The 26,479-nt window shown below is 37.2% G+C and overlaps 1 protein-coding gene across 1 annotated transcript in view; it reads left to right on the top strand.

Moving 5' to 3' along the window:
* Window positions 1-26,479, top strand: part of kynu (kynureninase) — a 150,604-nt gene that overhangs the window by 4,482 nt on the left and 119,643 nt on the right. The window contains exons 2-3 of the mRNA XM_039757370.1: window positions 2,373-2,558; window positions 26,268-26,388. Coding sequence (XP_039613304.1) covers window positions 2,390-2,558; window positions 26,268-26,388 — 290 coding nt within the window. The 5' untranslated portion in view covers window positions 2,373-2,389. The remainder of the gene's footprint in view (window positions 1-2,372; window positions 2,559-26,267; window positions 26,389-26,479) is intronic.

The following is a 26,479-nucleotide window of genomic DNA, read 5'->3' as shown; positions in this document are numbered from 1 at the left end:
CCAGTTTTGGTGATCCTGTGCCCACTGCAGCCACAACTTTCTATTCTTTGATCTAAATACATGGCATGCTCCCTCAACCTTGTTGTAACAAAGGACATCCAGCAGGCCAGAGCTATTTACAACAGTGATCTTGCCTTTTCTTTATTTAAAATACTAATTGCTCAGGCAATGAATTAATCTGGTTTAAATGTTTCACAGTGTCTATATACTTTGAATGCATTTAACATTCACTTACCTTAGGGTGTGTGTGTGTAATATGGGTTTCATGCAGTGTTTAAGGCTACTGTGTGATTGCGTGCGAGCAGCTGCTGTTAATTACTCATTCTCTTGAGTCTAGCTTTTCCATTAAATTGGAACAAGAAGCTTTATATATATTAAAACATAAGTTATTACTTTCAGCTTTAATAATACCAGGAACACACATACCAAGGCATTTTTTGGCTTTTCTCATATTGTATGGGTACAAGCGATAACAGCCTTAGAATCAATTGTATAAATCAATACCATACTTATTTTTGTGTAAGAGCACCTATAATCTCAAGTGGCAATGGGGATTTGTGCTTTGTTCTGTCTTGAGGGCCAACACAGAGATTTCACTGGTACAAGCTGAAGACAAGTGCACTTTGTATTTCTTTCTCCAGGTATTTCTCTGGGTCTGATTGCACCTTCTGATGGTCGGCTGTTCTGAAGGTGCAGTCTTTGATGTTTTACATGATCATCCTCTTTTGCTAGCATGAAATACATCTGCTGAGAGACAGTGATCATGTACATTTTTCTTCAGCGAGATAAGCATTTTGCTTTTGTACCTCTTTTTCCTCACTTCAGCACCCAAGCTAACTGTATTATGGGTTGTCTTGTGCTGCTACTGTAAGGTATGGCTCTAGCTTACACCTTCTCTAGGAGGAGTGTTTCAAGTCATTATTATTAGCCACACTCTAAGAATTAGGGTGCTTGCTGCACGGCAGAACTATAGTTGATGCAGGTAAATGAACTAAATATGAAGTCAATATTTTTTTTCATTAGTGGTTGTTTTGTCTTGGTAGAGTAATATATTATTTTCCTTTCCCCTAATATGTAGCCTTTGTCAGAATGCCTCAAATCTCACAGACTTACCACTGTTTATAAAGTATTGTGCCATATAACTTCTCCCCACCTTACCTTCTACATTTATAACCTCAGGCAATTAGGTGTAGTAAAAGACAAGCAGGAGTTAAGTTACACACAAATAATGTATTATTAATCATATTCATAAATAATAACAATATGCAAAGTACATTTGAATATTGTCAACCATACAACCTGATAAATGTTGATGTGTAGTTTCAGGCAGCACACAAACTTGTTAGTTACTTAAAATGTCTCTAGTTAAGGCACCATTTGAGGTCAGCTTTCTTCAGAACAGGCCGCATGCCTGTCTCAATATAGCTGCTGCGCTGTGCTGTTCATTGTGTTGTCCTTTTCAGTTCATGGTGTGAGATGGACTTTCATTAGTTTGGTAAGAGAGAGAGAGTGAGGTAAAGCAAGCAAATTTATAGGTTTTCTGTTCAACTGCTACAGCCAATGAGATGTCATGGTGCTTAAAGGCTTTCAATAAAAGACAGTTACAAACAGCCATACTCCAGACCAATGGGGGGGACAAAAAGCCTTCACACCTGCTCTCCAAACCATGTGTTAAGCTAAAGCTTGGCAGTTAGGCATCCTGGCTTTCCTATGGGGATTGACTGAGAGACTTTAGCAGAGAAATATTTGCCAAACTGGTTTGAGGCACTTCCTCCAACCCTGTCGTTAAATTGCAAAGAGACTCATTCCTAAAAGGGGGAAGGGGTTCTTAAACCATCAAACCATTGCTGTTATTATCAATACTGTAACACTAATATTACATTGCTTTGTCCAAGTTACAAATAAAGACATACAAAATATTTATCAACTTGTATGCAAAATTTCATATCACAACGGTAGTCGACAGATTTTTTATGAATATTAGCAAAGCTGAGGTATGGTTATCAGTCTCTTTGAATGAGGCGATAAACAGTACAATAGTACAGAGATTTGACACTGCTTTATCAGGTACAGTTATTCAGATGTTTAATACCAAGAGAATAACTTTCACATCCTTTGATTTGCTAAAAATGATTTGGAGCTGGAGGATTGGTGTTAAGTGTGTTAAGAGTTCTCTGAAGTGAAGTGGAAGCCATGCAAAAGAAAAGGAGGGCAATATTGCTTTGTTCTGCAAGACTGCTCTTTAAAATGTGTAGGAAACTCTGCATATGCAAATACTGAGACACAAAGGGCATCTTTTTGACAGCTAGGTCAACATTAATAACATATCCAGATGTGCTAAACATTAATTTTGGGTTCATATTCTTTTCTAGAGTGATTTTTCTTTGCAATGGAAGCATCCGACTGCAATTCCCCAGTGACCATTTTTAAGCAATTGTCTTCTGAGTTGGGCTGTAGAATAACAGATGAAAAGTTTGCTCAGTATCTTGATGAACAAGATGAATTAAAACACCTGCGCAACAATTTTCTAATCCCTAAAGTCAAAGATCTGCCCTCAGGTAAGTTTTCATGCAACCCAGCTTTGAAATATGAAAATAATTAGTTATTTGTGGCTCATGTGGTAGTGATTTGGTGTTTCATGTGTTGTGATTCTGCTAGGATAAGTAAATGGTTTAGAACAATAGTTTTTATACACAATAACTACAATTTTTATGTAGTTTGATATGAAAATATTGTTTTTTATCACAATGAAGGTGAAGTCATTGCACCAGCACTTTGTTTATTGTATATCGGTCAGTGTCATGCTCTCCCTGAATGCCTAATATTGGTTTTACAAAAGACCTGTATACTTAAAAATCAGCAAAACAAAAGAAACACATCTTTACAGAAGCAGAGTTCACAATTGAACTGACTAACAGGTTCGGTCTGGGCTATAAATATGGCAGATTAGAGGAAGAGGATAGGTGTGACCCTGAACTGAATTACCAGTAGGTAAGTTTGAAAATGGTAAAGTACATATACACTCACTGAGTCAATTATTAGTAACAAATTATTACTAATACTGGGAATGGCCTCTTTTTCCTCTCAAACCAGCATCAATTCTTTGTGGAAAGGATTCCACAAGATGTCAGAAACAATCCTCTGAGATTCTGATCCATGTTAACATGATTGCATCAGGTCATTTCTGCCTATTTGTCAGCTGTACATTCAAGCTGCTGTTCTACTACATCCCAGAGGTGCTCTATTAGATTCAGATTGAGTTTATGAAACCAATGTGAGATGACATTAGCTTTTTTGATATGGTGCATTATTATGCTAGAAGTAGCCATTAGAAGATTGTGGCCATGAAAGGATGCACATGGTAAGCAAAAATGCTCAAATGGCCTGTGGTATTCAAGTGATGCTTGATTGTTTTTACCAGTTCCAAAGTGTGCCACAAAAAATGTCTTACACTATTACACTACCCCCAACGTGGACTTACTGACAAAATGCAGGTTAGTGGCATTGGTTCATGTGTTTGGTGCCAAGGTCAAATTTAAGTAGTTGTTTCTTTGTCAGTTCTGCTGTCATTTAATTGCAATGTCCTCAATTAATAGTCAATGCAGTAATTTTATTAAGCCTATTGGATATGTGCTGATCACATACTAATTTAATCTATTCAATTCTAATACATATGGGTACAAATAGACCATTTTGAGAAAGGTTGGGAAGATAGTGGAGAAACGAGTGACAAGGTAAGAAAAAAATTAGGCTGTGAAGGTATGTGGCACGCCCAGTCCGGGGTTTGCTTCCTGCCTTGCACCCTGTGTTGGCTGGTATTGGATCCAGCAGACCCCCGTGACCCTGTAGTTTGGATGTAGTGGGTTGGATAATAGACAGATGGATGGATGGATATTCTGTTATTTATAAAGTTATGAGTAATAAATAGTGTCTGTTCAAGTTTCTTAAAACAGAGGTTTTTAAATACTCTTTTTGCATATGGAGCACTTAATATAATTAGTACAATGTCATTAACTGCTGAAACACTCAAATATCTTTGTGTTCTTAAGATACATAAGAATACTTTTAAAAATGCACACTCAAGGCTCAATTTGTTATTAATTTTCTACAGAATCCATTACTCACTTAATTTATGCTACATTATTATCAACACTGAATCTAATGTATATTTAGCAACATTTTGATCATTTTATTTCATGTTGCCCTTCTGCTGCTGAGGCCTCTTTAAAGTTGACATGTTCTCAGTAAAGAGCACTTTGGAAATAAAAATCAATAGCTTTCTGTTTGAGACTGATGCATTTGATAAGTGCTCAAAGCAGGTCACATCTAATCTAGAAACCAATTACTGCTACTTTCTGTTGATCACCCAATTAGAAGAGTGTTGATATACTGTACATGTCTAGCCAGTTCGAACTGTACTAATGTTTTGGGTAAAACTACTAGATAGTAAAGCATTTGGGGTCAGATATACCTAAATGCTTTGATTCCCACTGCAGAGTGTTTAATTGCAGTACTGGTGTAGATATTACATTATAATGAGAAGCATGATTTAAACATTACAGTATAGATCAAGATAAAATATGTTATCATTGATTTGTAACTATTATCAGAAAGATGCGAGTAAATCTTGTAAAACTGACTCTATTTTGTCACAATATTACCAGTTATTGGCTTGGATATTGTGAATACACTAGTGGGAGATGAGGCAATGTGAAATGTTTAAATTCCTGAATTTGTCAAGCTAGTGTAATAATAATAATAATAATAATAATAATAATACATTTTATTTATATAGGGCCTTTCCCATGCTCAGGTAGAATTCTTCATTGGATCGAAAGTTAACTTTTATCCCTCCAGATCAGAGAATGTCCAGTTCCATTGCCTCAAAACACTATTCACATCTACAGTTATTCCCAAATAAAAACTAACAGCATCAGATCCCTAGGGTGGTTGTATGTATCGTGATCGTGAGTGAGAGAATAAAAGTGAAAAAAAAGGTAACTTTTACAAGTACAGTACTATAAATGTACACGGTTTGTTACAGACACAAACCAAATGTATGTGTGTACTGTATAATATTAACAATAAAAGCAGCTCACTACCGAAAATGGCAAATATAGGAGGCAGTGGGGAAGTCAACAAATCTTACCATTACACCATGGAAGCTGTTGTATCATCCTTGAACCTTTTGTGAAATTGTTTGTTTGATCTTTGGACTTCAGGCTTCACACATTCTATAGTTTATGCCTACATTTTGTAACATTTATTACTAAAATATGAAAAGGTTTCTGTTTTAACAATGTCTTTACACAGATTACTTTAGAAACAGAACACACATGAAATGCATGTGTTCCAAATAATGATCTATTATTTCAACTCTAAAACTCCAGCAGTTCACTCCCAGATAATCAAGCAAGGTATGAGCTGAGAGAACTTAGTGAATGTTCTGCGACGGTGGGGGATGGAATAGCAGGCTGCTTGCTGCTTGTCTTAATTGGCACATTTACAGGACAAAAGATGCTGACGGAAAGGTGCAAACAGATTTAAGGTGGGCCGGATTTACGAGTTTTCTCGTAGGCTCTGGTAATTCTAGTGTTTTTTTTTTACGAAATTATTACGAATTGTTCAGATATGGCACAGAACTAACTCCTTTAACATAACTGAGTGCCTGGTAGGTCACTTCATTTACCAATAAAATGGTGACATGATTATTGCATATTAGGACAGTTTTTAAAATTGATTTTAGAAATTACATTACAATGAATGAAACAGAGTATCAAACATACTGTATAATTAATTCTACTTTCAATACATTTATTTTAAGTATCAATTCAATGTCAACACCTCACCCCACTCAGTTTGGAAAGTCATATCAGCAGAGATCTGAGTATGAAGTAGACCCTCATATATATTTGTACAAAAGACTCACTCTTAGAGTGAGTCTTTATATTAAAAAACAACAAGAGAACCACAGGGGAATTCACACATTATGAATGAATCCCATTTTGTTAATGTCACAGGATGATTTTTTTATTATTATTATTATATTTTTATTAATTCTATTGCAATCCATACTAATCAATCAAGTTTTTACAAAAAGAAAAAAATGAGTTAAGGACAAATCGATCCCCATCCCGACAGAGAGAGCAAGGCAAACAGTGTGAAATTTAAGGCTTGTAAACATACCTAAATTAATAAATTCTGTTTGCCTTATGAGCTTATTTTAAAATATTACTGATTAGATCCTGCCATGTTTTGAAAAAGTCTGTACGGATCCTCTAACTGAGTATTTGATTTTTCCAATTTCAAATAATATAACACATCGGTTTCCCACTGACTTAAAGAGGAGAGTTTGGGTTCTTCCAGTTTATCAGAATAAGTCTGTGTGCCAAAAGTGTAGTGAATGCAATCACAATTTGTTTGTCTTTCTCCACTTTAAGCCCCTCTGGAAGAACCCCAAATATAGCTGTTAATGGGTTAGGAGGGATTGTGAGACCAAGGCTGTCTGAAGGTAATTAAAAATTTTGTCCAGAATAATGTTAATTTGGTGCAGGCCCAGAACATGTGACCCAGTGAGGCTGGGACTTGGTTGCAACGTTCACAGGTTGGATCATGCCCTGGAAACATTTTGAGAGTTTTAGACAAGACAGATGTGCTCGATATATAATTTTGAGTTGTATAATTGTATGCGCATATGGAGCTCAAGTGAAGTCTCTGCATTGCTACTTTCCACTCCTTTTCTGATATATTAATTGAGAGATTGTTTTCCCAGTGTCCTCTTGGATCTTTGAAAGGGAGGGATTGTAAAATGATTTTATATATTGTAGAAATGGAGTCTAATCCTTGAGATTGAGCAATATTTTTCCAGCATGGATGAGGGTGCAAGATGAGGAAAATCTGGAAGGTTCTGTTTAACAAAGTTCCTGATTTGAAGATAGTGAAAGAAATGTGTAGCTGGAATGTTAAATTTGGAATGTAATTGTTCATAGGATGCAAAGACTGTCTATATAAAGATCTCTAAGCAAGTTAATTCCAAATTTTTCCAGATATTAAAACTGCATATGTTTGTGAAGGTTGAAAGAGGTGGTTCTCTTGCAGGGTGCCACAGAAGAAGCTTCTCCGTCTTAAAATGCTTTCTACATTGGTTCCAGATTCTAAGTGAGTGGAGCACAATTGGGTTATTAGTATATTGCCGATAACGTGTGTTTATTGGAGCACAGAGCAGGAAATACAAAGAAGTACTGCAGGATTTTACTTCTATTGCGGTCCATGCCTGTGTATGTTCTTCTATTTGTGTCCAGGTTCTTATCGCCTGTATATTTGCTGCCCAGTAATAAAACTGGAAGTTAGGTAGAGCCATGCCGCCTTCTGCCTTTTGTCTTTGTAGGGTCGCTCTTTTGATGCGTGGATGTTTTGAATTCCAAATAAATGAGGTTATTGTTGAATCTAATTGCTTAAAGAATGATTTATTAATGTATATTGGATGTTTTGAAATAAAAAGGAGCTTAGGAAGAATATTCATCTTAACAGTGTTAATTCTTCCAGCTAGTGTGAGATGAAGGGTTGACCATCTATGCAAGTCTTGTTTAATTTTTTCCATGCAGACGGCAAAATTTTGTTGATAAAGAGCTTTATGTTTACTTGTGATGTTTACCCCTAGGTATTTAAACTGTTCTGCAATGATAAAAGGTAGGGTATCTAATCTAATATTATATGCTTGAGAATTCACTGGAAAGAGTACACTTTTATTCAGATTAATTCTGAGACCAGAGATCTTTTGAAATTCTGTGAGTGCTGCTAAGACTGCAGGCACAGAATTTTCTGGGTCGAATATATAAAGTACCATATCATCTGCATATAAAGAAATTTTCTGTTCCAGTCCTTCTCTGCTAATCCCCTTTATCTGATCAGTATTTCGACAATGTATTGCCAGTGGTTCAATGGCAATTGCAAACAGTAGCGATGACAAGGGCATCCTTGTCTAGTGCCACGCTCTAGTTTAAAGTAGTCTGAGCAAATGTTGTTGATGCAAACTGAAGCTTCTGGGTTAGTATACAGTAATTTAATCCATGCACAAATGTTCGGGCCAAACCCAAACTTCTCCAATGTAGTAAAAGGTATTTCCATTCAATCATGTCAATGCTTTTTCTGCATCCAATGATAATAATATTTCTGGGGTGTTTGATTTAGTTGGTGAGTATATTACATTAAACAGGCGTCAAGATTTGAAGATAAGTGTCGGCCCCTAATAAATCCAGTTTGGTCTTGTGATATTACCGAGGGGAGCACTTTCTCCATCCTTCTAGCTATGATTTTAGAGAGTATTTTAACGTCATTATTCAGAAGTGAAATTGGTCTGTATGATGCACATTGTAATAAGTCCTTATTTTGTTTTGGAAAAAATGATTAGTGCTTGGCGAAAGGTTTGAGGAAGAGATTGGTTATCTCTGGCTTCTGTAAATGTTGCTAATAGGAGGGAGCTAGCTGAGCGGAGAATTTCTTGTAAAATTCTGCAGGGTAGCCATCAGGGCCTGCTGCTTTCCTGCCTTGGAGTGACTTTATAGCATCTAGTAATTCTGATAATGCCAGAGGTTTATCAAGTTCCTCCGCACTAAAAGTGTCTATTTGTGGTATCTGTAATGTATCCAGAAATGCATTAGATTGTGTATTGTCTTCTTTAAACTCAGTAGTATATAGGGATTTATAGTAGTCTCTGAAAGTGTGCATTATATTTTTGTGTTGACAATTTTATCTCCGTTCGCGTTGGTGATTACTGAGATTGTGTTGCGTACTTCTTGCTTGTGAATTTGTTTAGCTAAAAGCTTATTAGCTTTCTCTCCATGTTCATAGTAATGATGCCTGGATTTATAAATTAGTTGTTCAGTTTCTTTAGTTGTCAAGAGGTTTAATTCTGAATGTAGAGCCTGCCTTTTCCTATGTAGAGTCTCGCTTGGTAGTCTGGCATGTTCTTCATCTATTTTAGTAATTTCGCTTTTATCTCTGCTACTTTCTTGGTTTCTAATTTATTTCTGTGGGAAACATATGAGATAATCTGCCCTCTTAAGAAGGCCTTAAGAGTTTCCCAGAGTATTCCTGCAGAGATCTCTGAGGATGTATTTGTCTCTAGAAAGAATTTGATTTGTTTGGATATAAATTTTGTACAATTCTCGTCTGCTAATAGAAGTGGGTTGAGATGCCATCTGCGGGGTGAGTGGTCAGAAATAACAATAGCATCATATTTGCAAGATTTAATCATAGGCAAGAAGTTATTGTCTATAAAGAAATAATCAGTCCTTGAGTAGCAATGATGTACTGGTGAGTAGAAAGAATATGTTCTTGAGTTTGGGTTTAAAAACCTCCACGGGTCTGATAAGTTGCGATCAGTTATAAACTTTATAATTATCTTTGCGGTGTTAGATGCCGTTCCCCCTGTGTAAGAAGTCCTATCTAAGAGTGGATTTAGAACACAATTAAAGTCCCCAGCCATTATACTTTTATGAGTATTCAGATTGGGAATGGATGCAAATAAATTTTGTATAAATTTCTTATCATCAACATTAGGTGCATAAACATTTATCAGGATCATTTTACAGTTAGATAAGTCTCTCATGACCATTACATATCTCCCTTCAGGATCCAATACTACATCTGATGCTACAAATGAGACTGTTCTATGTATGAGAATTCCCACACCTCTAGTTTTCTTTGTAAAACTGGAATGGAACATTTGGCCAGTCCAGTCTTTTTGTAGCCGGAACTAATCCTTGCTTAGTAAATGTGTCTCCTGTAAAAATACAATTTTAGCGTTTAGACCTGTTAGGTGAGAGAGTACTTTCTTTCTCTTTAATTCATGATTCAGGCCTTTAACATTCCAGCTCACGAAGTTACCTGTCCCATCATGGAGACATTGTTTTTGATTCATTTTATAGTCTTAACTGGAAGTGAGACAGCTTTGGCCTTAATTTCCTATTTCCCCTAGAGTTATTGCCATGCAGCCTATTATTACGTTGGTAGTCATAATTATAAAGATTAAAAGGATAGATTAGGTATAGATCAAGCCTGCTCTCTTTCTCTCCCCCCCTTAACCCCCCACCCTCTCTTTTTGCCTCCCCACGTGAGGCTAGAACCCACTTCACACAGTCCCGGTCCTCTGACATACCCAGAGACAGAGCACGTCGAAAGCAAAACAAGCCCCCACGCAGCGGTGTTTTAGGGTTAAAAAATTGAGATATCTGTTACCAATATAGTCTAAAAAAATTGTGCACTTAAAATATATATAATCTTCAGCAATCTTAGTGTATTGAGATAATACACCCGGATAATAAACCAAGGGAACAGGATGATTTTTTTAACATAGCCGAAGCTGTACTACAAAATATTCTGGCACGCAGACCCCTCTAGAGCTATTACACTTTGATCCAATGAACTGCAAAACATGTCCATTATCAGTCAAAGGTGGGTTTGTATACACACCCAGGGTGTGTCTTTCAGAAGAACAATTAAATAACCTGATCAATAAAAGCTGATAACATCAAGGCTTGCTGAAGCAGTTAGATCAAGGAGTTCAATAGAATTACAAAATGCAGCCAGCCTTGCTCCACAGACTGTGGGCAGACTACCTGCCTCATGTTTGATTTATTTTTTTCACACTCATTTATATTAAGACAACATTGGACTGTTCCTTGTGCTTATTTTTTTAACTGTAAATAAAATAAGAAGTTATTTTCCCATTGAATTTTGGAGGATAGGTTTGAATTGTTTCAGGCAAGTAAAATAAAAAGATGAAGAAACAATGTAGTACAAATTATGGCAATATATTTTTTGTGAGTGAATTTTGTTTTTTCTGGTGTTATTCTGAGAAATTGTAAATCCAAACAGAAGAGCAAAATTTTTCCCCCAGTATGATCTGATATGATTCCCAAAATATATTACCTTTTTGGCTAGGCACTTGATGACGTTGTTCATTAATTGGGTCTATGTCTGGGATATATTCTGGATAACCTTAGTCAAGACAGGTGTGAGCAAAATAGAACTATTAACAATTATACCATACTTTTTTTTTGTATAAAAATGGCACCAGTGTGTGTGTGGCTTGCCGTCTGCATCTGTGTTCATTTTGGTCTGTTTTGTTTTTATTGCCTTGTTTACATCTTTTTTTATCCACAATGTCTTTCCTTTGCTGGTCTGTGGTCGTCAAACTCTTTTAAACATAAGCTCGACAGTTGACAAACCTTTTAATTACCTACCATCCACCTCCTCTGCCAGGTATACTGGTGTACCTGTGCCATAAGCCCTGCCTACTGCTCTGAAGGAAGCGTCACAGAAGACAAGGAAAGAATATGGCATATTCATGACACTTAATACTTAACTGCCGCCTTCTCTTTGATCCTCACTATGGTTCGGCTTATGGTCGTTTCATCTCTTGCTGCTCTTTGGAACCTTTGTATAAATGAATCTGATATGCCATAACCAGCTCCTTTGCGCTGCACCTCTTGGGGTGGACTTTGGGAACCTTCATCCTCTGGGATGAGTGCCCCATCAGTCTCGCAAATTGACTCGATTGAAGATGGCTCTGGTAAATGCTAGATCCCTAGGCAACAAAAGGATTTCCTCACCTCAACTGAAACTTGGCTAACTGTCAGTGAGTTAACAGGGGGTGTGTTAGCGGCAATATTTAAAAAATGTTGTTACTGTCGCCAATTAAAAACTGACAGTAACTCTAGCTTTGAATTACAGCTGTTTGAAATGGACCATTCTTGTCCGGCATTGTGTGCAGTGGTGTATTGGCTTCTAAAATTTAACGAGGATTTTATAGGCGAATTCTCTGAATTTCTCGCAGAAATTGCACTATATTTTGGCAGTATTAATTCTTAGGGATTTTAATATTCATGTATGCTGTCCAAGTAATCTTCTGGTTAAAGACTTTTTAAACCTCACTGATTCTTTTAATATTGCTCAGTCTGTGAAAGGTCCGACACAAGAGCCTGGATACACATTGAACTTTGTTTTATTATTTTATCTGTCTGTAGCAATTAAATTGGTGATGCTTGCTTTTCTGATCATATGCCTGTTATTACTCACTGCTTTCACGTAATAATCCCCACCACTACCAAGTACTCTGTGGCTTTTATGGATACTGTGTGATCCCCCCAACCCTGCTGAACTCTGACAGTTTAGTCATTTTGTTTAATTATACTTATTCTAAAATTTTAGACTCTGTTGCTCCATTTAAATTCCAGAGCTCAAAACCTAAACATAAGCCATGGTTAAATGATGCCAACTCATACCCTGAGGTGGGCATATAGGCGAGCAGAGTGCAAGTGGAAAAATGACAAGCTTCAGGTGTCCTTTGATATTTTCAAGGACAGTTTGCCTAATTACCAGAAAGCTGTAAAACTCTGCTAGGATAACGTATTTTTCAGATATTATTTCAGATAATTGTCATAGACCTACAGTAGAGTGTAATTTAATACTATTCTTCACCCGTCTGTTCCTACATGGCCTGACTTTACACCTACAGTCTGCAAGGATCTTCTCCAGTTTTTGTTCATAAAATTTTTAACATTAGATCCTGCATTACACCCTCTGTTGATGGCCTGTTTGTCCCTCCTACATGTTCAACCGTTTCTCATCAGTTTAAGCCTATATCTCTTCCCTTTCCTGGCAGAAGTAATTAGTCACAACTTGTTCATTAGATATTGTTCCCACTCATTTTCTTAAATATATTTTTGAAGTTGGCCCAGCATTTTGGACATTATAAATATTTTTCTTGAGACAGGTTCAGTCCCAGCCTTTTGTACACATGCTGTGGTGCAGCCCTTAATTAAAAAAAGCAAATCTGGACAACTGACTTGTCAAAATTGAGACAAAGCCCCAAGTTGCCCTCTCTCTCTAAAATTCTGAAGATACTTGTCTTTCTATATATATATATATATATGTATAACCTTTTAAAATGGAAGTGGCATTTTTGATGTATATTAGTCTTATTTAAAGGCACACCACAGCAAAGAGTCAGCACCTTTAAGTGTTCTAAATGATCTATTATTAATAAGGGACTCTGGGGATACAGTTGTCTTGTTATTGTTAGATCTATCTTCAGCATTTCATACAGTTGACAATGACATCCTTATCACCCGTCTTGAGCAGTATGTGGGTATACAAAGAATTGCATTGAAATGGTTCAGGTCATACCTCACAGGCAGAAGCTTCTCCCTTTGATAACCTACTATAAACCCTTTGCAAAAAATCTTGGTGTGATTTTTGATAATGCCCTCAAATTTGATAAACAAATTAAGCCCGTTGTTAAAGCCTGTATCTGTCATCCGCGGGTATTGTCTAAGGTCAAGCCCTTTCTTTCTGCACTTAATTTTGTAACACTAATTCATGCATTTGTCTCTTTTTGGCTTGACTATGGCAACTCATTATACACTGGAGTAAATCAGTCATCCCTTGCTCATCTTCAGTTATTCCAGAACACTGCTGGCAGGCTTCTAACAGGCACACATAAAACAGAATTGCATCATACCCGTCATAGCGTCTCTTCACTGGCTTCCTGTTTGCTACAGGATTGAGTTTAAAATTTTACTGTATGATTTAAAGCCTTTGTATGGATTAGCCCCTGTTTATCTTACTGATTTCTTGCACCCTTTCTATCCTTTACGATCACTGAGGTCCTCTGACCAGAAGTTATTGGTCGTGCCAAATTCTAGACTTAAACTTTGAGGGGACCGTGTTTTTGCAGTAGCTTTCCCTAAGCCTTGGAGAAGTCTAATTAGGTCAGCACCAACTTTGGTGAGTTTTAAATTCTGCTTGAAAGCCTACCTTATTGCCTTAGCTTTTAAATGTGTATGTGTGCATTTATGTTTGGTGTATTTATTTGCCAAATATATATATATATATATATATATAAAGTCAAAGTGTGTATGTATGTTCCAGCATCACGAACGAATGGCTGGAGCGATTTTCATGAAACTTGGTACACATGTTCCTTATTGGTTGACTAAAAATACTGTAGGGTGAAATCAGCCATAACCCAACCCGTTCTGGGTAGGGTGGGGGGAGATCTTGCTGTCTTGTATGCATGTTATCATCCAGTTGACACTCATAACGACCACTAGAGGGCGACTGGAGGCGACTGCCAGCATTCTTTATGTTTGAGCGCCACCGCTCCCCTGTTGCTTTTGAAATTAAATAGAGTTCTACGCGTGGAAGTGTGTGTCTCTCCGGCCTGGAAGTGAGACGTAGAGTCGGGGTGAGGGCTCCAGCTCCAAGGATACGCAAGTGAGGCCAGTACACCAGCAAAAGGAAACATTCTAAGAAAGACAGTCACTTAGCTGCTAATGCACAAGCGATGCAAGAACTTCTGCAACATGAATCCTTCTAGCAGAGAGATGCCAAGAGTAGTACTCACGATTTAAATACTTTCTAGGCTTACACAGTTAGTATATACAGTACCAGCCAACTGCCAGCATTCTTTATTTTTGAGCAGCACCACGCCCCTGTTGTTTTTCAAATTAAATAGTTTTGGCCAGTTCTGAGCGTCAACTAGATGATAACATACATACAAGACTGCAAGACAAGGACATTAGTAAATCTTTGTTTCTTAATTTATTTTTATATTTAACGTTGTGTTTTTTTAATTATGTTTTACTCAAACAATTAAAAAAAACACAAGGACGAACTGGAGATGCTTGCCAGCATTCTTTCTGTTTGAGCACCACCACGCCCCTTATTTATTGTTTGTTAATTTATTTTTCTCAAACAATTAAAAAAATCTTTATTTTCCTCCCGGGCAACATTGGGTATTTTAGCAAGTATATATATACAGTGCATCCAGAAAGTATTCACAGCGCATCACTTTTTCCACATTTTGTTATGTTACAGCCTTATTCCAAAATGGATTAAATTCATTTTTTTCCTCAGAATTCTACACACAACACCCCATAATGACAACGTGAAAAAAGTTTACTTGAGTTTTTTGCAAATTTATTAAAAATAAAGTATTCACAGCCTTTGCTCAATACTTTGTCGATGCACCTTTGGCAGCAATTACAGCCTCAAGTCTTTTTGAATATGATGCCACAAGCTTGGCACACCTATTCTTGGCCAGTTTCGCCCGTTACTCTTTGCAGCACCTCTCAAGCTCCATCAGGTTGGATGGGAAGCGTCGGTGCACAGCCATTTTAAGATCTCTCCAGAGATGTTCAATCGAATTCAAGTCTGGGCTCTGGCTGGGCCACTCAAGGACATTCACAGAATTGTCCTGAAGCCACTCCTTTGATATCTTGGCTGTGTGCTTAGGGTCGTTGTCCTGCTGAAAGATGAACCGTCGCCCCAGTCTGAGGTCAAGAGCGCTCTGGAGCAGGTTTTCATCCAGGATGTCTCTATACGTTGCTGCAGTCATCTTTCCCTTTATCCTGACTAGTCTCCCAGTTCCTGCCTCTGAAAAACATCCCCACAGCATGATGCTGCCACCACCATGCTTCACTGTAGGGATGGTATTGGCCTGGTGATGAGTGGTGCCTGGTTTCCTCCAAACGTGACGCCTGGCATTCACACCAAAGAATTCAATCTTTGTCTCATCAGACCAGAGAATTTTGTTTGTCATGGTCTGAGAGTCCTTCAGGTGCCTTTTGGCAAACTCCAGGCAGGCTGCCATGTGCCTTTTACTAAGGAGTGGCTTCCGTCTGGCCACTCTACCATACAGGCCTAATTGGTGGATTGCTGCAGAGATGGTTGTCCTTCTGGAAGGTTCTCCTCTCTCCACAGAGGACCTCTGGAGCTCTGACAGAGTGACCATTGGGTTCTTGGTCACCTCCCTGACTAAGGCCCTTCTCCCCTGATCGCTCAGTTTAGATGATTTAGATGATCATTCAAGGATGATTTCTGGTGGATTTGGATCCACTTACGGATGATGGAGACCACTGTGCTCATTGGGACCTTCAAAGCAGCAGAATTTTTTCTGTAACCTTCCCCAGATTTGTGCCTCGAGACAATCCTGTCTCGGAGGTCTACAGACAATTCCTTTGACTTCATGCTTGGTTTGTGCTCTGACATGAAATGTCAACTGTGGGACCTTATATAGACAGGTGTGTGCCTTTCCAAATCATGTCCAATCAACTGAATTTACCACAGGTGGACTCCAATTAAGCTGCAGAAACATCTCAAGGATGATCAGGGGAAACAGGATGCACCTGAGCTCAATTTTGAGCTTCATAGCAAAGGCTATGAATACTTATGTACATGTGATTTCTCAGTTTTTTTTATTTTTAATAAATTTGCAAAAACCTCAAGTAAACTTTTTTCACTTTGTCATTATGGGGTGTTGTGTGTAGAATTCTGAGGAAAAAAATGAATTGAATCCATTTTGGAATAAGGCTGCAACATAACAAAATGTGGAAAAGTGATGCGCTGTGAATACTTTCGGATGCACTGTATATATATATATATATATATATATATATATATATATATATATATATATATATATATATATATATCTCAATAAAAACTCAATGTGTGTATGCTTATGTCTGTATGTTCCAGCATCACATCCGAACGGCTGGAGTGATTTTCATGAAACTTGGTACACATGTTCCTCATCGGTCAACTAAAAATACTGTAGGGTGAAATCAGCCATAACCCACCCCTTCTGGGTAGGGTGGTGGGTGATCTTGCGGTCTGCATGTTATCATCCAGTTGACACTTGGAACGACCACCAGACGGCGAACTGGAGGTGACTGGCAGCATTCTTTATGTTTGAGCGCCACTACGCCCCTGTTCCTTTTGAAATTAAATACAGTTGGCCAGTTCCAAGAGTCAACTGGATGATAACATACATACAATACTGCAATTGAACTGAGATGTTCCATGGCACGTGCATTTGCATGCTGTGTTTGCAAGGATAAAAAGTCAATTTAATCAGGTGAATTAACATACCACCAGCCATAGACCAGCTCTGCAGTTCAAGTTAGTTGCGAGCACAGAATGTAGAAGTGTGTTATAAGAACAGTTCATATATAGCTGCTTTCCAATCTTGTTTGTCTGCTGAGTACTACAATATTTTCTCTCAAACACAGTAATGGGTACTAAGGGATGTATAACACCATTACATATTTTAAACATTTAGTTTTACTAGCCCCTAACAATTTTCATATTCAGAAGGTCCTAAGAGTTAACTAAGGGTGACACTGTCATATTATTCACCTTGATTATTGTGCTCAGAAGCAATAAACAGTAATATCTGATCCTGAAAATGTATCCTATATTTGCTACCATATTTTGAGTGGGTGATGAACCACAGTACTAGTAAACTGGCAATTATGGCACAACAGAGAGGAATGTATACAGAGAAAGGATTGCCTTTGCATTACTACTCTTTACTTCCTTCCATAGTCACAAAGTACATATTTTCACAATTCATGAGACATATTATATAACTGCAAAACTGTTACAGTAGTTGTTCCTTAATTAAAAAAAAAGATTTCTTAATATCCATCCATCCATCCATTTTCCAACCTGCTGAATGTGAACACAGGGTCACGGGGGTCTGCTGGAGCCAATCTCAGCCAACACGGGGCACAAGGCATGAACCAGTCTCAGGCAGGGTGCCAACCCACCGCAAGATTTCTTAATATATTTAGTATATTAGAATACTCTGAAAAAGTTGTTGAAAGTTATAAAAATTAGATCTAAGTTTTTGTAAGTATTAATACAGATATTTCAACTGTGCCAAGACAATTAAATACATGTCTCAAATTTAATCTTGTTCAAATTAATCCTGAAACTAGAATTCCTATAGAACTGCTGCAGTAGATAAAGAACAGTGACAGTGATGAATATGCTTCAGTAATATAGAGCATAAAGAGAAAGTTTGTAATTTGTAATTCAAGCTCTTTCCTTACATTTGCCTAAAAATCTGGCTTTTTGCAAAAATAAATAATCAAGGTTTGAGAGCAAGAGCAAATAGCATTGATGATAATGGGCAGACCTAGCTGGACCTCCGAAAAGCTCTTAATTGAAAATTTGACAGTAAATGTCTGCTTTTAACACATTCTGTTTCATCTCCCGATTTCATAATGCTGAGCACTTTCTCTATTGTTTTTGCTAAACCTTTCACTAGAATTATTTAAGGAGCAGAACAATAGGAGTCTTACATTCAAATCACAGCCAAGTCAATGTCAATGTGGAGTTTGCATGCATTGTTTTCTGAGTAAACCATACTGCATCTCATATGCTTCTAAATGTAATCAGCATCTCTGAATTGGCCCCATAGGAGTGAGTACTAATGTGTGCTTGAAGGTACCCTTCAGTAGACTAATGTCCCATCTAGGTTTATTTCAAACATTGAGGCTGATGCTTCTGAGCTGTTTTTCAGTTTCTGTGATCCTGGACTGGGATAAATGGGTTTCATACTGTGTGGCTGACTAATGTCAGAAGGGTATACAGCAAAATCACCTCTGTTAGAGTAACAATTGAAAGTATTTATATGAAAACATTGTTAATTTAGTACTATAACAGTTAAACTAACCCTGAATATTTTACCATGTAAGGTCATCATTTGGAAGAAATATAGCACTAGCAAATAAGAAAAACAAATAATAAAGAAGATCTCACGTTTTTACTTCAGTATAGGCAAGAAATATTATTAGCTTTATAATATTTTCATTTTGGCTAGAATTCTACTTGGATTCTGTTTTTCGCTTTGATAAAAAATAATAATTTTGGAGTACTAAATAATCTTAATGTAACAAACAGAATTAATAAGGAATTTAAAAAACAATTTGTTAAAAATAATTATGGGTAATACTTGTTGTTTTGATCCAATGTGTTTTTAGAAGTGTAAAAATATAATTCATGTTCTCTTGTGGCACTATTTTATTCATATTTGGGTGCTCCCATTCTGGGATAGATTTATCAACAGTTGCTATATCATCACTTGGCTTGACAACTGGTACTGTGCAATGTGAAACATCATTACTGTGAAAGCATAACGGTTGATGTCTTACTTATTGATGTTCCAGGATTTGTATTTGTAAAAATAAAATAAAATAACATTTTAATGATTTGATTTTATTTGATATACAGGTTGAAACACATTTTTGTGCTATCAAATTAGAAATTATATGTTTGTATTTTTTTATTTTTGTTTTGCTCTGGTTATATGTACACTTTTTTGGCTTACAATTTGCCACTTGGTTGCTAAACTGAGATTCTGGTCACCGATCCTGAACTTTGTTTTTTTAATTCTAGGGGGCTGTGATTCCTGCTCGCTTCACTCGACCACCCCCCACACCGGGGAGCACTGTGTACCAGCCACTTCATGTCTCTGCCGCTCGCATTGTAAAGGGGGGCCTGAAGGCACACTAAGGAGATACGATCGGATCAGCTGCTGTCTTGCTGCTGTTGCGTGTTCTGCGTGTTGATCATTTAAAAGCCTGTGCAGCAGCTGTCCTTTTGTCTCACTGCCTTGTCTCGCGGGACGTTAAAGTGTCCCCGAGAAACTCATTTATCATCTCCTTCCAAGATTTTCTTTAAAATACAGAGATCGGTCTTCCTTGTTTTGACCCCTGCTTGAATTCTGATCTGTCTGTGCCATTTCCTAATTTCAATTTCTCTCGCTGTGTCTAACTAAAGTTGTCTTGTGCACATAATTTATTTTATTAAAAAAACAGCTTTAAGTAAAACACTTTAAAAGAAAAAAAAATAAGAAGCACCACAATACCTACTGGAAGATTTAATAGAAAAGGCAGCATAATGTCCACCACCCGCCCAATGTTTTTTTCTCCAGGGCTTACAGCATTCTGTCAAGTGTGATGCATATTATTAGTAAGCTAGTTTTTATTATATGCTGGAAAATAAACAAAATAGATAAAGGTTAATACAAAGGAAAAAAATGAAAAAGTAGGTTGAAAACACAGTGTTTTGACTGTTTAAGGAATGAGCTCAGTAGCTGAATCAACTGCAAATGCCATGTAAATTGCTTTCACATTAGTTGTGTCATTTGGTGCCGTCAGTTATTTTTCATAAATTTTAGTTACTGGAATGTTCCACAATTTGCTCCTTGTTAAATTTGCCTTTTGACTCACTGATCTTGCAAATGCTGGCTAATCCCTTCAAGTCAGTCACAAACTGATGAACTGACGCATTCAACTGCTGACAGCACTGACGGTAGGGGATTCATCAGACATGATGCTTTGAGGTGGAGAGAAATGAGATGCCAGGAGGCTTACCAATGTGGAATATGCAGTGGCAATTCTGAAGGTTTTAAAGATGAATTGCTATTTAAGTCCTAGACAGTTTATGAGTATGGATGTTTTACAAGCATCACTCACCTCTTTCAGACCAACAGCTGATAAATACGCTTAAAAAAGTCCACGACACTGCATGCTCACCTTGCAGTACAAGGAATGCAGAAGGTGGTGTGAAAGAAAGCTACATCCTAGTCACTAATGTTATAGTGCCAAAATGAAGGCATCACCACAGTTACCATGCATGCAGCGATCCTTTAGTTGACACAGTGTCTCACATTTAAAAAACAGCACACATTGCACTAAGGCATGCAAAAACAGCATGAACCATGGCACTGTTGCAAGGCCATGCAGATGTACAACCACTCATTCCATGGTAATATGCTTAGTGTAGTTGTCAGGATTTACACTGTGGACAGGTGGAGTATATTGAGCTTTGGATTCTGTACAGGGTTGGGGTTGAGTAAGAGCTCAGATAATGTTACCAGGAATAGCGTCATCTGTAGCAGTTTAGAATATGAGCTTCTCATTTTGCTCAAAGTGCTAAGGAGCAGCTGGTTCCGAGGCAACCAATGTCGTCACTGCCGGTTCCAGCCTGATGACATCACTTCCTCTACTTGCATTTAAAGGCCGCCATTTTAAGGCAGCAAGGCACTTCTGTTTTGGACTCAGTTTTGTGAACATGTCTGTTCTTTTTGATAGATTTTGCAGCTGGGAAATATTATATGGGTGGCTGCCCCACACCTTTCCAATGTCTCTTTGTCATTCTTGTGACAATAGATATAAATACTATCAATATGACATATCACAGGAAGACATAGGATGCATTAATCACAGTCACCACTTAAAACCCCACCTTTAATTAATACGGAGAGCTAATTGGCAACAAAAATCCATTTATATTATAGTTCCTTATATTAATGAAAACACAACATGTTAAACAGAAATGTAGGCAGGCTATAAAGTAATGGAAGCTACATTCAAATTCTAGCAGTTGAGAAAAGCCAGTCTGCACACTAAAGTTGTAGTGTTGGAAATCAACGTGAGTGTATTGGTAGATATTTGTAACAGGATTAGACACAATTGTAAATAAATCCCTATGTGACAGATAAGCAAATTTTTTCTTCAAAAGTAGTCCTAATTTAGAACAGTCCAAAAACATATTGCCTAAAGAGGCCAGAGCTATATAGAATCATTCACAACTGAAGTGTAGTTCCTGGTATATTTTAGATAGCTATAATCTACAGAGATGCGAACAATTGCTAATAACGTCTCTCAGTAGTATAGTAAGCCATCGTATTGCCTGGAATTCACTAGGGACCCATATGAGCAATAAAAAAAAAATCACATGGCCCATAGGCTGGGAAGGCTTGTTGTCTATGATCACGGAGAAGAAACCGAACAAATATCTGAGTCACAATAGACCGATATAACATGTCCAGGTCAGAAGATTGCAGAAGAGTTGTCCTGCCTTGAACAGGTGGGATCTTGTTGCTGAAAAAAGATACCAGATATCCTAGAAACTGCCATAATGGCCCATGGTTTTTAATTGAGAATGGGCTTCAGCACCATTGTGTACTAGCAGTTGTGTCCTTCCATATGGTAATATTGGGAGGTAAAAGGAAGAGCATTTTTTTAGATATTAAAAGACAGGAAAGGATGGTAACCACTTTGTCAAATATATACAGTATACTGTATAAGTTAAAGTAGGCTTCTTTGGTAGGAATTATTTTGTTTTAACATTTTATTTTCTTTTAAGTTGATAGTTATTATTATTTTATTCATTTGTCAATGACTTTTGTTGGGGCATAAGTTAGTATCTTGTTATTATTCCTGTATTCTTTGGCATCTTTCCAGTTGCAGAGAACTCTAGAAAGCAATCACTTTTTTGCACTATACATTATTGGAAAGAATACACGTCTCTTTCAGACAATGTACAGTATGTTAATTTGACCTAACATCTAAGCTTGAAACAACATTTATAATTGTTTTAAACAGCAGTAATTTTAGTTTTTTATTTATTCACAAGGAAAACTCAGAACATGGATTAGTTTTCATTTTATGGCAATGAATGGTAATTTTCATTTATGTATACTGTTTAATCTCTTGAGCTGGATTGAATATTATTATAAGTATGACTGGGATAATTTATAGTCACACTCAGTAACAACTATTACTGGGACAGAATGATAGAGCATGGATGCTTGGATTCCAACTGTGTGTAATATCGGAGAGCACAGTATTAGAGTCTCAGTAAACAATTCTCTCCAGACTGATTAAATCAAACAGGCTGCAGGCTTCTATTTTTGGAGTAACAATTTAGGTGTCACTGCTGCAGTTCATCCTGGGCAAAGCTGTGAACTACCTCTGACTGTGTTTCTTTTTGGACAGGAGGTAAACAAGCCCATGTTAATCTAAGCAAAAAAAAACACCACATTTTTCTGTGACTTCTACTGATGTCTTCCCACCAATGGTCAGTTATAGTGTAGTGAGAAAGTCCTTATTTACCATATTTTTAGCTGAATCTGTCTGTAAACCACAAACCATTTATAGGTGAAGTTTTTCATGGCCCTGTACTTGAGGTGAGACTTATTCCTAAAGGAATTTGTAGTAGTGACCAGTTTTGGATTTTAAAGCAATATTGAGCCACTGGTCCTTGTAGAGTACATGCTATATCACTACCATTACTCTAGTGGTCCTCGACCATCCCAAATGCCATGCTTCTCATTTTCCATTGCTTAGTGATAGGAGGGGTGATCATTTAGGTATTCACTGAATACTGAGTAAACATGATCATGGAACTTACTTTTTATTCAGTTGTTGATTCCACCCTTTGTTCAGATTTGTACTGTATTTATGTGTGCTAGTGTATCTACTTTTCTGTAGATCGTGTATGAAGTAAATCCTTGCTTTCAGAAGGTTTGGGTTCATGCTTCTTTGCTTATCTGCTTCTAAAGAAGTGTAACCTATTGTGCGGCACCCGCAGTCTAGCAATAATAGGTCTATAATGGAGTTAGAAGTCTTGGGTGGCACTTACTATACTTAATAGTTCAACGTTGTGTCTTCTCAGCACCAAGAATAGTTGGTAACATGTTGAACCCAATTTATGATGGAAATGTAGGACAGAGCGTGATTTGTTTGGGCTCACCCAGAGGGACACTAATAAATGTATGAATGGAAGATGAATCTTAACTTGGTTAGTTATCAGTTTTGCCTTTAGCAATACAGGTAATTAATCAAATAATCAAGGCCCCTACTTTATTTACCGTACCTTTCTCTGTTGTAGGTGGCAGGTCTCCAGCCTTTAGACATATTGCAAGGTAACTGAAGCACACTAATTTTAAGAAACAATGTATTAATAAACAGAATGATTATAGAAATATGATAACTGTGTATATATATATATATATATATATATATATATATATATATATATATATGTTGACATATAAGACAGGATGCAGACAGACTAGATAGGCAAACATACAACATAGAGAGGCTGGCTGTTTACTTGCTGTTTAGAGTTCTAATTTATCCTGGTACAAATAGTTTTATGAGTCTTTAAAGGTGATGTCTAATGTTGTGTGGAGTTGGTTTGTTGTTGCTGTAGGTTCAAGTGGATGATTCCACTTGCTTTGGAGTGCTGTCTCTTGCTGCATGATCCTTTGTTTGTGGTGTGTAGTGCTTTCCTCAGTTAGGTCCTTTGCTACATCATCTACAAATTCATAGGAAAGGGCATTAGTTTAGATGCTGAAGTTCCCTTCCTGAAGTGATGACTGCTTTTCAGCTTTCAGACTGGCTTACTGTTTAACTTGGCAAACTGCACCTCAACAGTTTGAAGCTCTGTGTTATTAGAATACTAAGATGAATAGTTCATATCATTTTTAAGATGAAATGCATTCAATTAAGTATATTACATTATACATTTACATGCAGAATTAGCCATGTGCCAAGCCAGAATCTCAAAACAAGTCTTAAAGGAGTCCTCCCTCTCCGTGAGAAAGAAAATATGTGTGACATTAATATTATTAACGAAACATGTATTACTGTTTACATGTCATTGGTATCTTCTTAATAGAAGCAAAAAAGTGAAAAGCATCTGCATTGAGATCCAAAACCAAAAAGACACTTTGTTGCAGAGCTAATGTGCCCCCCAAGATTGGAACTCTGTGAGCGCAATGATATATAAATATATCATTTACCATATGTCAATATATATATTGTGACCTCCAGGGGATACACAGCTCCCTAAACACTCGACACAATAGACACCAGGACCTAAGTTCAGCAATATATAGATTTTATTATATGTGGGAAAGTTCTTCTCCCTCACTCCCCACAACAGCATAGTACAAAGCACCCAGCACAGTCTACAGCATTTTGTCCTTCTCTTCTCTTTTCTTCTCTCTCACTTACTTACTTACTCACTCACTCACTCTCTCTTCCTTCTTTTCTCTTCCACTCCTCCCTCAGCTTTTCTCCTTTTTCACCCGAATCTGGCTTCTGGAGCAGTGGTAGCTGGCACTTTTACAGGGGCACTCAGAAGTGCTCCTGGTGTCCAGTGATCTTCTTCCTGCACCACTTACAACTGCTGGTATGGTGGCAGTCCTGCTAAGGAGGGCTTAGCTGTTCCCCTTGCGCCCCTGGACAATGTTGAACTCCAACTATGTGGCACCTTAACAAGCTAGGGGAACTGCCCTCTGTCATCCCGGGGGAAGTATTGCCCAGTGGAAGCTCCAGTTCTTTTCTTCCCAGGCATCTCAGCCAGGTAGGAGTCCTGACTGTCCATCACTATATATACAGTGATCCCTCGCTATATCGCGCTTCGACTTTCGTGGCTTCACTCCATCGCGGATTTTAAATGTACAGTATGCATATTTAATATATATCTCTGATTTTTTGCTGGTTCGCAGATTTCTGAGGACAATGGGTCTTTTAATTTATGGTACATGCTTCCTCAGTTTGTTTGCCCAGTTGATTTCATACAAGGGACGCTATTGGTGGATGGCTTAGATGCTACCCAATCAGAGCATGTATTACGTATTAACTAAAAGTCCTCAATGATATACGATATGCTTCCCACGCGGTGCTTGATTGTTTGCTTTTCTCGATCTCTCTCACTCTCTCTGACATTCTCTGTGTCTGACGGAGGGGGAGCAGAGGGGCTGTTAGCACAGTGGCTGTTTGCCCAGAGGATACGGACGCTCCTCTAAAAAATGCCGCTTTATCGCGGTGCTTCGACATACTCAAAAGCCCAAAAACACGTATTGATTTTTTGATTGTTTGCATTTCTCTTGTGCTCTCTCTCTCTCTCTGACATTCTCTGCTCTTGAAGAGAAGAAGATATATTTGCATTCTTTTAATTGTGAGAAAGAACTGTCATCTCTGTCTTGTCATGGAGCACAGTTTAAACTTTTGACTAAAGGGTGTTATTTCATGTCTAGAGGGCTCTAATAATGTTAACAGTGTGGGAGAGTTTATAAGGGCTTAAAATATATAAAAATAACTACACAAACATATGGTTTCTACTTCACGGATTTTCACCTATCGCGGGGGGTACTGGAACGCAACCCCCGCGATCAAGGAGTGATTACTGTAGTATATATTTTAAAATACAAAAGTAAGTGCCACTATAGCACATTCAGTTTCACTCATATTTTACAGAATTATAGTTAGATTTTGACCTTATAATAACTTGGTTTATATGTATATATTGTTATGTATTATGTATTTTCAAATATATTACATTGTTTTTCTCACTGTTTCTTTTAACATTTTCTTTTTGTTTATGTTTGACTGCTCTTTTTATTCCATATTTATAACTATTTTATCACTCACAGGGGTAATTATAGGATGTACATGTTACAAGAATAAATGGAACTAAAACAAAATTCATAATGAGACAATGGTGCCTTTAAATCCTTTAAATACTGTATATAAAGAAATACATGTTTAAACATAGATATTCTATAATGAAATGTATTTTTATTAATTCATTACTTTTTTAATTTCTAAAAGCTGATTTATCTCTTCTTGATGGAAATGAGGACTGCATATATTTTTGTGGAAATTCTCTTGGACTTCAGCCTAAAAATGTTAAAAAGTACATTGAAGAAGACCTAGATAAATGGGCTAAAATGTAAGTAATGTAGTGTATGTTTGCTAATACAACAGGCAAGAAGAGCAGTGTGAATTTGTTAACCAATTCTTTATTTATGCATCTTATTTAG

The sequence above is a fragment of the Polypterus senegalus genome, chromosome 6, assembly GCF_016835505.1.
Source record: "Polypterus senegalus isolate Bchr_013 chromosome 6, ASM1683550v1, whole genome shotgun sequence".
NCBI classification, from domain to species: Eukaryota; Metazoa; Chordata; class Cladistia; order Polypteriformes; family Polypteridae; genus Polypterus; species Polypterus senegalus.
The sequence above is the reverse complement of the archived record's forward strand: the minus strand, read 5'-3'. Positions and strand labels throughout refer to the sequence as shown.